The 15,636-nt window shown below is 44.5% G+C and overlaps 1 protein-coding gene across 3 annotated transcripts in view; it reads right to left on the bottom strand.

Annotated features, from left to right (window-relative positions):
* Positions 1-12,974, bottom strand: part of fndc1 (fibronectin type III domain containing 1) — a 291,318-nt gene extending 278,344 nt beyond the window's left edge. For all 3 annotated transcript variants that reach the window (XR_013499658.1, XM_078229984.1, XM_078229982.1), the window contains exon 1: positions 12,846-12,974. Coding sequence is in view for 2 of the 3 variants with exons in the window: in XM_078229984.1 (XP_078086110.1) it covers positions 12,846-12,909 (64 nt within the window). In the remaining variant the exon portion in view is untranslated. The remainder of the gene's footprint in view (positions 1-12,845) is intronic.
* Positions 12,975-15,636: the final 2,662 nt, after the last annotated feature.

Below are 15,636 nucleotides of genomic sequence, written 5' to 3' on the forward strand. Positions count from 1 at the left end.
TCAATGACATGTTGAAGGCTCCGGAGGAGATGCCGTAGCTTCTCCGCTCCGGGGAAGTACTGGACGACAAAGGGTACTCTGTCCACCGTGTCCCGTGTTTGTGTTCTGAGGAGGTCGGTGCGGTTTCTCGCTGTGGCACGTCGGAACTGTCGATCGATGAGTCGAGCGCCATATCCTGGTCTTATGAGGGCATCTTTCAGTGTTTGGAGATGTCTGTTGCGATCCTCCTCATCCGAGCAGATCCTGTGTATACGGAGGGCTTGTCCGTAGGGGATGGCTTCTTTAACACGTTTAGGGTGGAAGCTGGAGAAGTGGAGCATAGTGAGGTTATCCGTGGGCTTGCGGTACCAGCATCCCCTACGATGATGGCATTGCTGCAACGGCCTCAGTACTCAACACCGTCAACTGCCAGTTTCCAGATGCAATTTTACAACTCATCCGCTTCATCCTGGACCACAATGTCTTCACCTTCAACAACCAGTTCTTCATCCAGACACACGGAACAGCCATGGGGATCAAATTCGCACCTCAATATGCCAACATCTTCATGCACAGGTTCGAACAAGACTTCTTCAACGCACAGGACCTTCAACCGATGCTATACACTAGATACATCGATGACATTTTCTTCCTTTGGAGTCATGGTGAACAATCACTGAAACATATGATGACATCAGCAAGTTCCATCCCACCATCAGACTCACCATGGACTACTCTCCGGAATCGGTTGCATTCTTGGACACACGCATCTCCATTAAGGACGGTCACCTCAGCACCTCACTGTACCGCAAGCCCACAGATAACCTCACGGCTGCTCCACTTCTCCAGCTTCCACCCTAAACACGTTAAAGAAGCCATCCCCTACGGACAAGCCCTCCGAATACACAGGATCTGCTCGGATGAGGAGGATCGCAACAGACACCTCCAGACACTGAAAGATGCCCTCATATGAACAGGATATGGCACTCGACTCATCGATCGACAGTTCCGACGCGCCACAGCGAAAAACTGCACCGACCTCCCCAGAAGACAAACACGGGACACGGTGGACAGAGTACCCTTCATCGTCCAGTACTTCCCCGGAGCGGAGAAGCTACGGCATCTCCTCCGGAGCCTTCAACATGTCATTGATGAAGACGAACATCTCGCCAAGGCCATCCCCACACCCCCACTTCTTGCCTTCAAACAACCGCACAACCTCAAACAGACCATTGTCCGCAGCAAACTACCCAGCCTTGAGGAGAACAGTGACCACGACACCACACAACCCTGCCACAGCAACCTCTGCAACATGTGCCGGATCATCGACACGGATGCCATCATCTCACGCAAGAACACCATCTACCAGGTACACGGTACCTACTCTTGCAACTCGGCCAACGTTGTCTACCTGATACGCTGCAGGAAAGGATGTCCCGAGGCATGGTACATTGGGGAAACCATGCCGACGCTATGACAACAGATGAATGAACACCGCTCGACAATCACCAGGCAAGAGTGTTCTCTTCCTGTGGGGGAATACTTCAGCGGTCACCAGCATTCAGCCTCTGATCTTCGGGTAAGCGTTCTCCAAGGCAGCCTTCACGACATATGACAGCGCAGAGTCGCTGAGCAGAAACTGATAGCCAAATTCCGCACACATGAGGACGGCCTAAACCGGGATGTTGGATTTACGTCACATTATCAGTAACCCCCACAGCTTGCCTCCTGGACTTGCTGGCTATCCTGTCTGGAGACGGTGCACATCTCTTTTTGTGGAGTAACTAAGTGTGTTGATGAAGGTAGGGCAGTTGATGTCATATACATGGATTTTAGTAAGGCGGTTGATAAGGTCCCCCATGGTCGGCTTATGATGAAAGTGAGGAGGTGTGGGAAAGTTAGCCGATTGGATAGGTAACTGGCTATCTGATCGAAGACAGCGGGTGGTGGTGGATGGAAAATTTTCGGATTGGAGGCAGGTTGCTAGCGGAGTGCCACAAGGATCAGTGCTTGGTCCTCTGCTCTTTGTGATTTTTATTAATGACTTAGAGGAGGGAGCTGAAGGGTGGATAGTAAATTTGCTGATGACACCAAGATTGGTGGAGTAGTGGATGAGGTGGAGGGCTGTTGTAGGCTGCAAAGAGACATAGATAGGATGCAAAGCTGGGCTGAAAAATGGCAAATGGAGTTTAACCCTGATAAATGTGAGGTGATTCATTTTGGTAGGACTAATTTAAATGTGGATTACAGGGTCAAAGGTAGGGTTCTGAAAACTGTGGAGGAACAGAGAGATCTTGGGGTCCATATCCACAGATCTCTAAAGGTTGCCACTCAAGTGGATGGAGCTGTGAAGAAGGCCTATAGTGTGTTAGCTTTTATTAACAGGGGGTTGGAGTTTTAGAGCCGTGGGGTTATGCTGCAACTGTACAGGACCTTGGTGAGACCACATTTGGAATATTGTGTGCAGTTCTGGTCACAGGATGTGGAAGCGCTGGAAAGAGTGCAGAGGAGATTTACCAGGATGCTGCCTGGTTTGGAGGGTAGGTCTTATGAGGAAAGGTTGAGGGAGCTAGGGCTGTTCTCTCTGGAGCTGAGGAGGCTGAGGGGAGACTTAATAGAGGTTTATAAAATGATGAAGGGGATCGATAGAGTGAACATTCAAAGACTATTTCCTCGGGTGGATGGAGCTATTACAAGGGGGCATAACTATAGGGTTCGTGGTGGGAGCTATAGGAAGGATATCAGAGATAGGTTCTTTACGCAGAGAGTGGTTGGGGTGTGGAATGGACTGCCTGCAGTGATAGTGGAGTCAGACACTTTAGGAACATTTAAGCGGTTATTGGATAGGCACATGGAGCACACCAGGATGATAGGAAGTGGGATAGCTTGATCTTGGTTTCAGATAAAGCTCGGCACAACATCGTGGGCCGAAGGGCCTGTTCTATGTTCTTTGGCTTGTGCTTGATGCTCCCTCCACTCACATTGTCTGTATCTTTAAGATCTGGTTGGCTGTGGGGATTCGCATTCTAATCAGTATTCTGTGACTTGATTTTGTGTCTCTGTGCCCTGTTTGAGAGCAGATTTCCACTCTATCTGACGAAGGAGCAGCGCTCCGATAGCTAATGGCATTTGCTACCAAATAAACCTGTTGGACTTTAACCTGGTGTTGTTAAAACTATTACTGTGTTTACCCCAGTCCAACAGCAGCATCTCCACATTTTGAACTCTGCCCAGAGAAACAGGTTCCTCCTGTCTATTCTATCTCTACCCCTCACAATTTTGTACACCTTAATAATGTCACCCCTCAGCCTTCTCTCTTCGAAGAAAAACAATCCCAACATCTCCAATCTGTCCTTGTAGCTACAATTCTCCAGCCCTGGCAACACTCCAGCCCTGGCAACATTCTGGTAAAACTTCTGTGCATTCTCTCCAGAGCAATTATGTTCTTCCTGTAATATGGTGACCAGAACTGTGCACAATACTCCAGCTGTGATCTCAGCAGTGTCTTGTACAGTTTAATCATTATATCCCTATTTTTACATTCTATACCTCTGACAATGGAGGAGGGTATTCGGTATACCTTCTTTACAACATTATCTATAGTGCTACCTTTAGAAACCTGTGTACTTACTTGCACACCAAGATCTCTCACTTCATCCACCTCTCTGTGTATTTCTGTTCATTCTTCATTCGCTTTTACTGTTTGATGTCCCTAAATTCCATCTGCCACTTCATTGCCCACTCCACCAACCTATCGATAGCATTTTGGAGGTTACAGCTGTTCTCTACACTATCCACTACATGGCCAATTTTTGTGTCATCTGCAAATTTCCCAATCATGTTCCCCACATTCAAGTTCAAATTGTTACCAGAAGTCCCAACACTGAGCCCTGTGGAACACCACTTGAATCAGCTTTCCATTAGCAAGGGTAGCCATCGACCATACCCTTTGTTCCCTATGGCTAAGCCAACTTTGGATCCAATTCGCTATATCCTGTATCCCAGTCTGCCAAATGCCTCACTAAAATCTATGTAAACAATATCCACTGCACTACCTTCATCGATCCTCCTCATCACTTTCTCAAAGAATTCAACCAAATTTGTAAGGCATGACCTTCCCATAACAAAGCCATGCTGACTATCACTGACTAGTCCACCCCTTTCTAACTAACACTTTATCCGATCTCTCAGGATTGATTTTAATAATTAGCCCACCACCGTAGTAAGATTAACTGGCCCATAATTGTTTGCCACTTCCTTTTTTTTTAAACAATGGAACCACTTTTGCATTCCTTCAGTCCTCAGGCACCTTACCTGTGCATAGTGAGGATTGGAAAATCATCCTCAGAGCATTTGTTATTTCCTCCCAGACCTCCTCCAACATTCTATGTAACAATCCATCTGGACCTGGTGGCTTATCCGCTTTCAACGTTCCAACTCCTCTAACACTTCCTCTTTCATAATGATTATTTGATCCAATATTTCACACTGCTTCTCTTAGATTACTATATCCACATCATCCCTTTCCTTTGTGGATACAGGGACAAAAAAAATCATTTAAAACTCTTTCCATATCGTCAGCATCTTCACACAAGTTCCTTTCTTCATCTCTGATAGGTCCCACATTTTCCTTAACTATCCTTTTGCTCTTTTCATAGTGGTAAAATATCTTTGGGTTGCCCTTCATCTTGCTTGCTAATATTTTTTCATGCCCTCTCCGATATCTTTATTTCTTTTTTAACATGATCCCTGTACTCTCTATACTCCTCTTGGCTATCTGCAGTGTTGAGTTTTTTGTGACCATCATAAGCTTTCTTTTTCTTTTTAATCTTACACTGTATTTTTCTAGACAGCCATGGGGGTCTAGATTTGGCAGTACCATTCTTATTTTTGGAGGGGACATGTCTGTTTTGTACTCTAAGGGTCTCACTTATTTGTGCTTCCCACTGGTTTACCACTAATTTATCCTTTAGCAGTCTTGCCCAATCTACCCCAGCCAAATCACTTCTCAGTTTTGTAAAACTTCCACCAGTTTAAAATTTCTACTCCTGATTTTTTTCTCTGTCCTTTTTCATAATAATATTAAATCTAATCTAATTGTGGTCACTGTCCCTGATACGGACGCGCATTGTCACTTCACTCACTTGTCCATCTTCATTTCCCTAAACAAAATCTAGAATTGGTTCCCATCCCCCTGCCATGCTAGTTTAAAACCTTCCGAACAGAACGAGCAAAAGCCCCCACTAGGATATTGGTCCCAGCTCTGCCCAGATGCAACCTGTCTGGCTTGTACAGGTCCCACCTTCCCCAGAGCTAGTCCCACTGCCTCAAAATCTAAACCCTTCCCTGGTACACCATTTCTCCAGCCATGCATTCACCTAATCTATCCTCTTATCTTTGCTCTCTCTAGCGCGTGGCACTGGGAATAATCCTGAGATTACTGCATTTGAGACTCTGCATCTTAATTTATCTCCTAACTTCCTATATTCAGTTTTCAGGACCTAGAACATAGAACACTACAGCGCAGTACAGGCCCTTCGGCCCTCAATGTTGTGCCGACCTGTGAAACCAATCTAAAACCCATCTAACCTGCACTATTCCAATATCATCCATCTGTTTATCCAATGACCCTTTAAATGCCCTTAATGTTGGCGAGTCCACTACTGTTGCAGGCAGGGCATTCCACGCCCTTACTACTCTCTGAGTAAAGAACCTACCTCTGACATCTGTCCTATAGCTTTAAATTGAGGGATGATAGATATGTCCCCTCGTGCTAGCCATCACCATCCGAGGAAAAAGGCTCACACTGTCCACCCTATCGAATCCTCTGATCATCTTGTATGCCTCTATTAAGTCACCTCTTAACCTTCTTCTCTCTAACGAAAACAGCCTCAAGTCACTCAGCCTTTCCTCATAAGACCTTCCCACCATACCAGGTAAAATCCTGGTAAATCTCCTCTGCACCTTTTCCAATGCTTCCACATCCTTCCTATAATGTGGCGACCAGAACTGTACGCAATCAAGTGCGGCCGCACCAGAGTTTTGTACAGCTGCAACATGACATCATGGTTCTGAACTCAATCTCTCTACCAACAAGAAGGCTAACACACTGTACGCCTTCTTAACAACCCTATCAACCTGGGTGCCAACTTTCAGGGATCTATGCACATGGACACCGAGATCTCTCTGTTCATCCACACTACCAAGTATCTTACCATTAGCCCAGTACTCTGTATTCTTGTTACTCCTTCCAAAGTGAATCACCTCTCACTTTTCCGCATTAAACTCCATTTGCCACCTCTCAACCCAGCTCTGCAGCTTATCTATGCCCCTCTGTAACCTGCAACATCCTTCCGCACTGTCCACAACTCCACCGACTTTAGTGTCATCTGCAAATTTACTAATCCATCCTTCCACGCCTTCATCCAGGTCATTTTTATAAATGACAAACAGCAGTGGCCCCAAAACAGATCCTTGGCAACAGTAGTGGACTCGTCAACATTAAGGGCATTTAAAGGGTCATTGGATAAACATACGGATGATATTGGGGACTAGTAACTGAACTCCAGGATGAACATTTCCCATCAACCACCACCCTCTGTCTTCTTACAGCTGGCCAATTTCTGATCCAAACCGCAAAATCACCCTCAATGCCATGCCTCCGTATTTTCTGCAATAGCTTACCATGGGGAACCTTATCAAACGCTTTACTGAAATCCATATACACCACATCAACTGCTTTACTCTCATCCACCTCTTTGGACACCTTCTCAAAAGAACTCAATAAGGTTTGTGAGGCACGACCCACCTTTCACAAAACCGTATTGACTATCCCTAATCAAATTGTTCCTTTCTAGATGATTATAAATCCTATCTCTTATAATCCTTTCCAAAACTTTGCCCACAACAGAAGTAAGGCTCACCGGTCTATAATTACCAGGGTTGTCTCTACTCCCCTTTTTGAACAAGGGGACAACATTTGCTATCCTCCAGTCTTCTGGCACTATTCCTGTAGACAATGACGACATAAAGATCAAAGCCAAAGGCTCTGCAATCTCCTTCCTAGCTTCCATGGGATCCAAGGGGCTGTTGCCTTGTGGATCCAGAACTGGCTTGCCTGCAGAAGGCAGAGAGTGGCTGTGGAGGGGTCTTTCTCTGCATGGAGGTCAGTGACCAGTGGAGTGCCCCAGGGATCTGTTCTGGGACCCTTGCTGTTTGTCATTTTCATAAATGACCTGGATGAGGAAGTGGAGGGATGGGTTGGTAAGTTTGCTGACGACACCAAGGTAGGTGGTGTTGTGGATAGTTTGGAGGGATGTCAGAAGTTGCAGCGAGACATAGATAGAATGCAAGACTGGGCGGAGAAGTGGCAGATGGACTTCAACCCGGATAAGTGTGTAGTGATCCATTTTGGCAGATCCAATGGGATGAAGCAGCAGTATAATATGAAGGGTACCATTCTTAGCAGTGTAGAGGATCAGAAGGACCTTGGGGTCCGGATCCATAGGACTCTTAAATCGGCCTCGCAGGTGGAGGATGCGGTCAAGAAGGCGTACGGCGTACTAGCCTTCATTAATCGAGGGATTGAGTTTAGGAGTCGGGAGATAATGCTGCAGCTTTATAGACCCCACTTGGAGTACTGCGCGCAGTTCTGGTCACCTCATTACAGGAAAGATGTTGAAGCCATTGAAAGGGTGCAGAGGAGATTTACAAGGATGTTGCCTGGATTGGGGGGCATGCCTTATGAGGATAGGTTGAGGGAGCTTGGTCTCTTCTCCCTGGAGAGACGAAGGATGAGAGGTGACCTGATAGAGGTTTACAAGATGTTGAGAGGTCTGGATAGGGTAGACTCTCAGAGGCTATTTCCAAGGGCTGAAATGGTTGCTACGAGAGGACACAGGTTTAAGGTGCTGGGGGGTAGGTACAGAGGAGATGTCAGGGGTAAGTTTTTCACTCAGAGGGTGGTGGGTGAGTGGAATCGGCTGACGTCGGTGGTGGTGGAGGCAAACTCGTTGGGGTCTTTTAAGAGACTTCTGGATGAGTACATGGGATTTAATGGGATTGAGGGCTATAGATAGGCCTAGAGGTAGGGATATGATCAGCGCAACTTGTGGGCCGAAGGGCCTGTTTGTGCTGTGGCTTTCTATGTTCTATGTTCCCAGAGAATCCTAGGATAAACCCCATCCGGCCCAGGGGACTTATCATTTTCACACTTTCCAGAATTGCTGACACCTCCTCCTTATGAACCTCAATCCCGTTTAGTCTAATAGCCTGTATCTCAGTATTCTCCTCGACAACATTGTCTTTTTCCTGTGTGAATACTGACGAAAAATATTCATTTAGCGCCTCTCCTATCTCTTCGGACTCCACGCACAGCTTCCCACTACTGTCCTTGACTGGCCCTAATCTTACCCTAGTCATTCTTTTATTCCTGACATACCTATAGAAAGCTTTAGGGTTTTCCTTGATTCTACCTGCCAAAGACTTCTCATGTCCCCTCCTGGCTCTTCTTAGCTCTCTCTTCAGGTCCTTCCTGGCTAACTTGTAACTCTCAAGCACCCTAACTAAGCCTTCATGTCTCATCTTTACATAAGTCTCCTTCTTCCTCTTCACAAGAGATTCAACTTCTTTAGTAAACCACGGTTCCCTCGCTCAACCACTCCTCCCTGCCTGACAGATACATACTTATCAAGGACACGCAGTAGCTGTTCCTTGAACAAGCTCCACATTTCAATTGTGCCCATCCCCTGAAGATTTCTTCCCCATCCTATGCATCCTAAAGCTCGCCTAATCGCATCATAATTTCCTCTCCCCCAGCTATAACACTTGCCCTGCGGTATATACCTATCCCCTTACAAAAGTGTCCAGAGGGGCAATTTTTTCACACAGAGGGTGGTGAGAGTCTGGAACAAGCTGCCAGAGGTAGTAGTAGAGGCGAGTACAATTTTATCTTTTAAAAAGCATTTAGATAGTTACATGTGTATAGAGGGATATGGGCCAAATGCGGGCAATTGGGAGTAGTTTAGGGGTTTTTAAAAAAAAAGGGCGGCATAGACAAGTTGGGCCCAAGGGCCTGTTCCATGCTGTAAACCTCTATGACTCTATGGTGCCATGAGACTTCATGGGGTCCAGAGTCGATGTTGAGGATTCTGAGGGTAACTTTCTCCCGACTGTATATCACTGTGCCACCACCTCTGCTGGGTCTGTCCTGCCAGTGGGACAGGACATACCCAGGAATACTGATAGAGGTGTCTGAGACATTATATGTATGGTACCTATTGAAAAGTGAGAGCTTGTGCTAGAAATGCTGGAAAAAAAGTTTACATTTTAGTTCTTTTCTGAACAGCATAGGAAAATTATGAGCATACTACTTGTTTTTGTATAATTATCGCCCCAAAAAATGCAATTCAGTCACAAAGAAAAATACTGTGAATCTATTGAACAGACTTGTTCTGTCCCATACCCCACAGAAGACCAAATAATGCAACCCAATGTCAGTCAGTTAGGGCATTCCTTTTGGACAGGTTCCACGGTCCTTCCAATAATAACAATAGTGCCACCTGTGACAGAACCCAGAAACAGTCTTCCACTTGTTCACAGGAGAGTTTGAACAGAACCAGCCCAATCTGATGCAATTTCCAAATTTATTCAGAACTATTCTTTTTTGATGTGTTTTCCAATTTTAAAGTTTGGCCCTCATCCATAAACAAGGTTTCAGCAGGAAATATCAGTTCTTGAATCAAGAAAGTATGTCTGAATGGAATTTGAAAAATAATTTCCAATAGATTTTTAAATTCCCTGTAATTAAACAAAATAACCTCCCGAAAATGATAGTCTGAATATTGTAAAACAAATTAAAATAGGTAGCCCCACATCATTCAATACATATGAATTTATGAATAATAAGCTGGGGTGGGATTCGGTCATTTCAAAAGTAGATTTAAACAAGCAATACGTCTGCATGAAATGGCAACGTGATTGTCTACAACTCAAGCGTCAGGCTTTGGAAAGTTATTTCATACTGCAGGGATCTACCTTTTTCATTCATTTGCAGGATATGGGCTTCACTAGCTAGGCCAGCATTTATTGTCCGTCCCCAATTCCTTTCCGAACGACTGCAATTCAGGGGCAGCACGGTGGCACAGTGGTTTGCACTGCTGCCTCAGCCCCAGGGACCCTTGTTCGATTCCTTGCTTGGGTCACTGTGTGGAGTTTGCACATTCTCCCCGTGTCTGCGTGGGTTTCCTCCGGGTGCTCCGGTTTCCTCCCACAGTCCAAAGATGTGCAGGTTAGGTGGATTGGCCATGTTGAATTACCCCTTAGTGTCAGGGGACTAGCTAGGGTAAATGCATGGCGTTATGGGGATAGAGTCTGGATGGGATTGTGGTCGGTGCAGACTCGATGGGCTAAATGGCCTTCTTCTGCACTGTAGGATTCTATGATTCTAGATGAAGGTACACCCAAAGTGCTGTTAAGAGAGTTCCAGGGTTTTGTCCCAGCGACAGTGAAGGAACAGCAATATAGTTCCAAGTCAGAATAAAGTATGGCTTGGAGGAGATCTTGCAGATGGTGATGTTCTTATGTATCTCTAGAATTCCTAGTCTCTGTCTTGCTCTTGTAGTCACAGTATTTATATGGCAAATCCAGTTCAGTTTCTGGTCAACGGTAACCCCCAGGATGTTGATAGTACAGGATTCAGCAATGTTAATGCCATTGAATGTCACAAGTGGTGGTTAAACTCTCTCTGGTCGGAGATGGTCATTGCCTGACGCAAATGTTACTCGCTACTATCAGCCCAAGCTTGAATGTGGCCTAAGTCTGCATATGGATACTGACTACTGCAGTACCTAAAGAATCACAAATGGTGCTGAACAAATCAGTGAACATAACCACTTCTGGCCTTAGGATGGAAGGAAGTTCAATGATGAAACAGCTGAAGATGGTTGGACCTAGGACACTACCCTGAGAAACTCCTGCAGTGATGCCCTTGAGCTGAGTTGATTGACCTCCAAAAGCCATTTTCCTTATGCCAGATATGAGTCCAAATAGTGTAAGAGTTCCACCCCCCACCTTCCTCACCATCCCCCCCACCACCCCCCATTTCCACTGACTCCTGTTTTGCTCGGACTCCTTGATGCCAGACTCAGTCAAATTCTGCCTTGATGACCAGGACAGTTGCTCTCATCTCAATTCTTGAATGCAGTTCTTTGATCTGCGTTTGGACCAAGGTTGTAATGAGGTCAGGAGCCGAGTGACCCAACCATAATCTAAATTGAGCACCTGTGAGCAGGTTATTACCGAGTAAGTGTCACTTGATAGAGTTGTTGACAACCCCTTTCATCACTTAGCTCATGATCCAGACTGATGGGGCTCAAATTTGTCCTGTTTTCTTTTGGACAAAACAAACCTGGACTATTTTCTACATTGTCAAGTTGATGCCAGTGTTGTAGCTATGCTTAACAGCTTGGCTAGGGATGGAGCTAGTTCTGGAATACAAGTCTTCAGTACCATTGCTGGGATCGTTGACAGGGCCTATATCCTTTTCAGTATATTTAGTTATTTCTTTATATCACATGGAGTGAATCAAGTTTGTATCCGTGATGCTGGGGACCTCAGGAGGAGGCTGAAATGGATCATCCACTTGGTACTTCTGGCTGAAAATGATTGCAAATGCTTTTGCGCTGATGTGCTGGGCTCCCCAATCATTGAGGATAGGAATATTTGAGGATCCCTTTCCTCTGGTTAGTTGTTTCATTATTCCCTACCATTCACAACAATCTCATATCTCAACAAAGTGCTGGTGACTCATTTCAATATTGAGTTAGAATTAAACACTTTTGTCACATTAAATTTGATGCCAGTTGTTAAAATCAGATTTCCTCAATTACACTGGTGCTAAAACTTGCAACCAAAACCAATAACTGGGTTGTCAATGGCGATCATAACTTTAATAAATATGATACTTAATTGGTTTTAAAAGTAGGATATGTTGGCTCTACTTATTAGTCACATAGAAGCAATAAAACAAAACTAAATGGTTTTTGGAGGTCAATCAACTAAATGATTGCAGCTTTCCTGAGTAATTTATAAACTGGTTTAGAGGGACAGTAGGAAAGATAGCTGTCAACCACCAATCAGATCAGTCCAATTTAAAAGAACACGGAAAATTCAATCAAAACATTTTCGAAAACGTTTTCCACGTTCACTTTGCTACAGAAATTCAACTCAGGGCTATGGGTCTGCCCAAGTCTCTCAATCTGGCCAGCACTCACCTAAAATCTACACCTTTATTTTGAAAGGCGATTGTAAACATTGCGAATTGGGGCAATGTAAGAAAAGCATGCAAAACTTGAAAATAGTACTTGCAAATTCGAAACTCTGCTTATTTCGCAAATTTAAAAATAAATTGAAATTAACACGATTCTAACTGAAAAGATGGGATTCTCAGGACTACAGGAAAGAAAACAAGTGAGGGAGTTAAAAACTCAGTCTGCACACTACATTTAACTTTGAATCAGTTGTTGGGATGACTTTTGTGTCCAGTTTCAACCCAGCCCATAATCAAAAGCGTTTCTGAATAATTAGCTCAGCGGATCCAGCCTCATTTAAACAGTCCATTCTTAAAGGGCTGAAAATAACATCGCATTCAAAATAAAGAAAGCGAATTAACCCAAATTATTCCCCAGGTAGAACGGGAAAAAATATTTTACCAGACAAAATAATCATTCGTAAAAAATACATTTTATAGTTCTTCCCTCTGACAAATCTTTGCAAAACTAAACATTTTCAAGCGTTTCTCATAAGTGTTCCTTTACTTTGTTTAAAAATACTTTAAATAATATAAGAACATGTAGACTTCCCCCTACCTTCCTGCGGCGCTGCAACGATGAGAATGGCCACGAAGGTGAGACAAATTACCGCTGTGAACATATTTGGGTTCAGTGCCGGGAACTGGGGCTACAGCTACTACACTCTCCGCTCGCAAGGAACAAGAAGTTTCAGGTGTCCCACACGCACACACTCCAATAACCTCTCCTTTCCTTCCCAGCTCTCAATAACCCGAAACCACTGTCTCCCCCCTCCGACAGCCGGTGGAAACACCGATCTCCCTCACCCCACTCCCGCTATCGATCATGTGACATCCTGAAACCCCCCTTCCACTGTCCTTATTGAGGATGGAATAGAAACTGCGTAAAGCTATGTTACTGGGCGAGAAGAGAGAAGATTGCCCCAGGCTGGATACAACTGGGAAGTGCACTGATAGATGCTGCACACAACATACAGGTACAACATAGATTGCCATACACCTGTAGATTATGTACCGAGATAGTGCGTTCAGCATCTATTCTCTCTGCTTTCTTCAGTGTTTTAAACTCGTGGCTTTTTTAATTGTTATATAATCAGACATCCCAAAGAGGACCTTCTTAAAATAGATACCCAATTGCTACTCATCTTAATTTCTCCTCAATGTATTTTAGATCTCAAAACACCTGGTCCCACCCACTGTCTTTCAGTGATAAATAGACCACCTAGATCTACCTGGGGTTGCAGACTAGACCTAACCTAACGAAGGGCCTAGTTCTGACAAAGGGTCATCCAGACTGGAAACATTAGCTCTATTCTCTCTCCACAGATGCTGTCAGGGGTGGGCACGGTAGCACAGTGGTTAGCACTGCTGCTTCACAGCTCCAGGGTCCTGGGTTCGATGCTCGGGTCACTGTCTGTGTGGAGTTTGCACATTCTCCTCGTGTCTGCGTGGGTTTCCTCCGGGTGCTCCGGTTTCCTCCCACAGTCCAAAGATGTGTGGGTTAGGTTGATTGGCCAGGTTAAAAATTGCCCCTTAGAGTTCTGGGATGTGTAGGTTAGAGGGATTAGTGGCTAAATATGTGGGGGTAGGGCCTGGGTGGGATTGTGGTCGGTGCAGACTTGATGGGCCGAATGGCCTCCTTCTGCACTGTAGGGTTTCTATGAGGTCTGCTGAAATTTTCTTTGATTTTTGATTTGATTTATTATTATCACATGTATTGGTATAGTGAAAAGTATTGTTTCTTGCGTACTATAAAGACTAAATATACCATTCATAGAGTACATAGGGGAAAAGGAAAGGAGGGTGCAGAACATTGTGTTACAGTCAATGGGTGCAGAGAAAGATCAGTTTAATATAAGGTAGGTCCATTCAAAAGTCTGGTGGCAGCAGGGAAGAAGCTGTTCTTGAATTGGTTGGTACGTGTTCTCAGACTTTTGTAACTTGTTCCTGATGGAAGAAGGTGGAAGAGAGTTAAAACGCTAAATACTGCGGATGTGGAATCTGAAACAAACAGAAAAATGCTGAAAAATCTCAGCGGGTCTGACGGCATCTGAGGGGAAAGAATAGAGCCACTCTCTCTCCACAGATGCTGTCAGACCTGCTGAGATTTTACAGCATTTTTCTGTTTTTGTTGTGGAAGAGTATGTCCAGGTGCTTGTGGTTCTTGATTATGTTGGCTGCTTCTCCGAGGTGGGGGAAGTGTTGATGGAGTCAATGTTGCATCTTAGTCTACCCTGGACTTGTGCTGTGCACTGGATCTGATAGATAAATAGAATCATAGAATTTTACAGCACAGCATGTCTGCAGCGGCTCCCAAAAGAGCTACCCAGCTAGACCTGTTCTCCAGCCCTCTCTCTGTAGCCCTCTAACTTCATCACTTTCAAATATGCATCCAATTTCTTCACACAGAGGGTGGCGAGTGTCTGGAACAAGCTGCCAGAGGTAGTAGTAGAGGCAGGAATAATTTTGTCTTTTAAAAAGCATTTAGATAGTTACATGGGTAAGATGGGTATAGAGGGATATGGGCCAAATGCAGGCAATTGGGATTAGTTTAGAGGTTTAAAAAAGAAAGGGCAGCATTTAAAAGTTGGACTGAAGGGCCTGTTTCCATGCTGTAAACCTCTATGACTCTATAACTCTCTTTTGAAACCTCCCATAGAATCCACCTCCACCACTCTCCCAAGCAGCGCATTCCAAATCCCAACAACTCTGAGTAAAGAAGTTTCTCCTCATCTCACTCCTAGCTCTCTTGCTGACCATCTTGAAATTGTGACCACTAGTCACTGACATACCACTAGTGGAAATAGAATTTCCTTCTTTATCCTGTCAAAATTATTCATAATTTTGAACACCTCATCTCTTGATCTTCTTTGCTCCAAGAAGAATAAACCAAATTTCTCTCATCTTTTCTTGTTTCTAAAATTCCTCATTCCTAGTATCATTCTAGTAAATCTCTTTGCACTCTCTCTAAGGCTTTAACATCCTTCCTTATATAAGGTGGTCAGAACTGAACATGGTACTCCAAATGTGGTCTAACCAATGATTTGAAGAGTTGTAACATCACTTCCTTGCTTTTATACTCATGTGTCTATTTATAAGTTTAAAAGTTTAGGACGGCCTAAACCGGGATGTTGGATTTATGTCACATTATCAGTAACCCCCACAGCTTGCCTCCTGGGCTTGTAGAATCTCACTAGCTGTTCTGTCTGGAGACAATACACATTTCTTTAACCTGTGCTTAATGTTCCCTCCACCCACATTGTCTGTACCTTTAAGACCTGGCTGGCTGTAGGATTCGCATTCTAATCAGTATTCTGCAACTTGATTTTGTCTGTTTGCACTGTTTGAGA

Source organism: Mustelus asterias, chromosome 15 (genome assembly GCF_964213995.1).
Source record: "Mustelus asterias chromosome 15, sMusAst1.hap1.1, whole genome shotgun sequence".
In the NCBI taxonomy this organism is placed as follows: domain Eukaryota; kingdom Metazoa; phylum Chordata; class Chondrichthyes; order Carcharhiniformes; family Triakidae; genus Mustelus; species Mustelus asterias.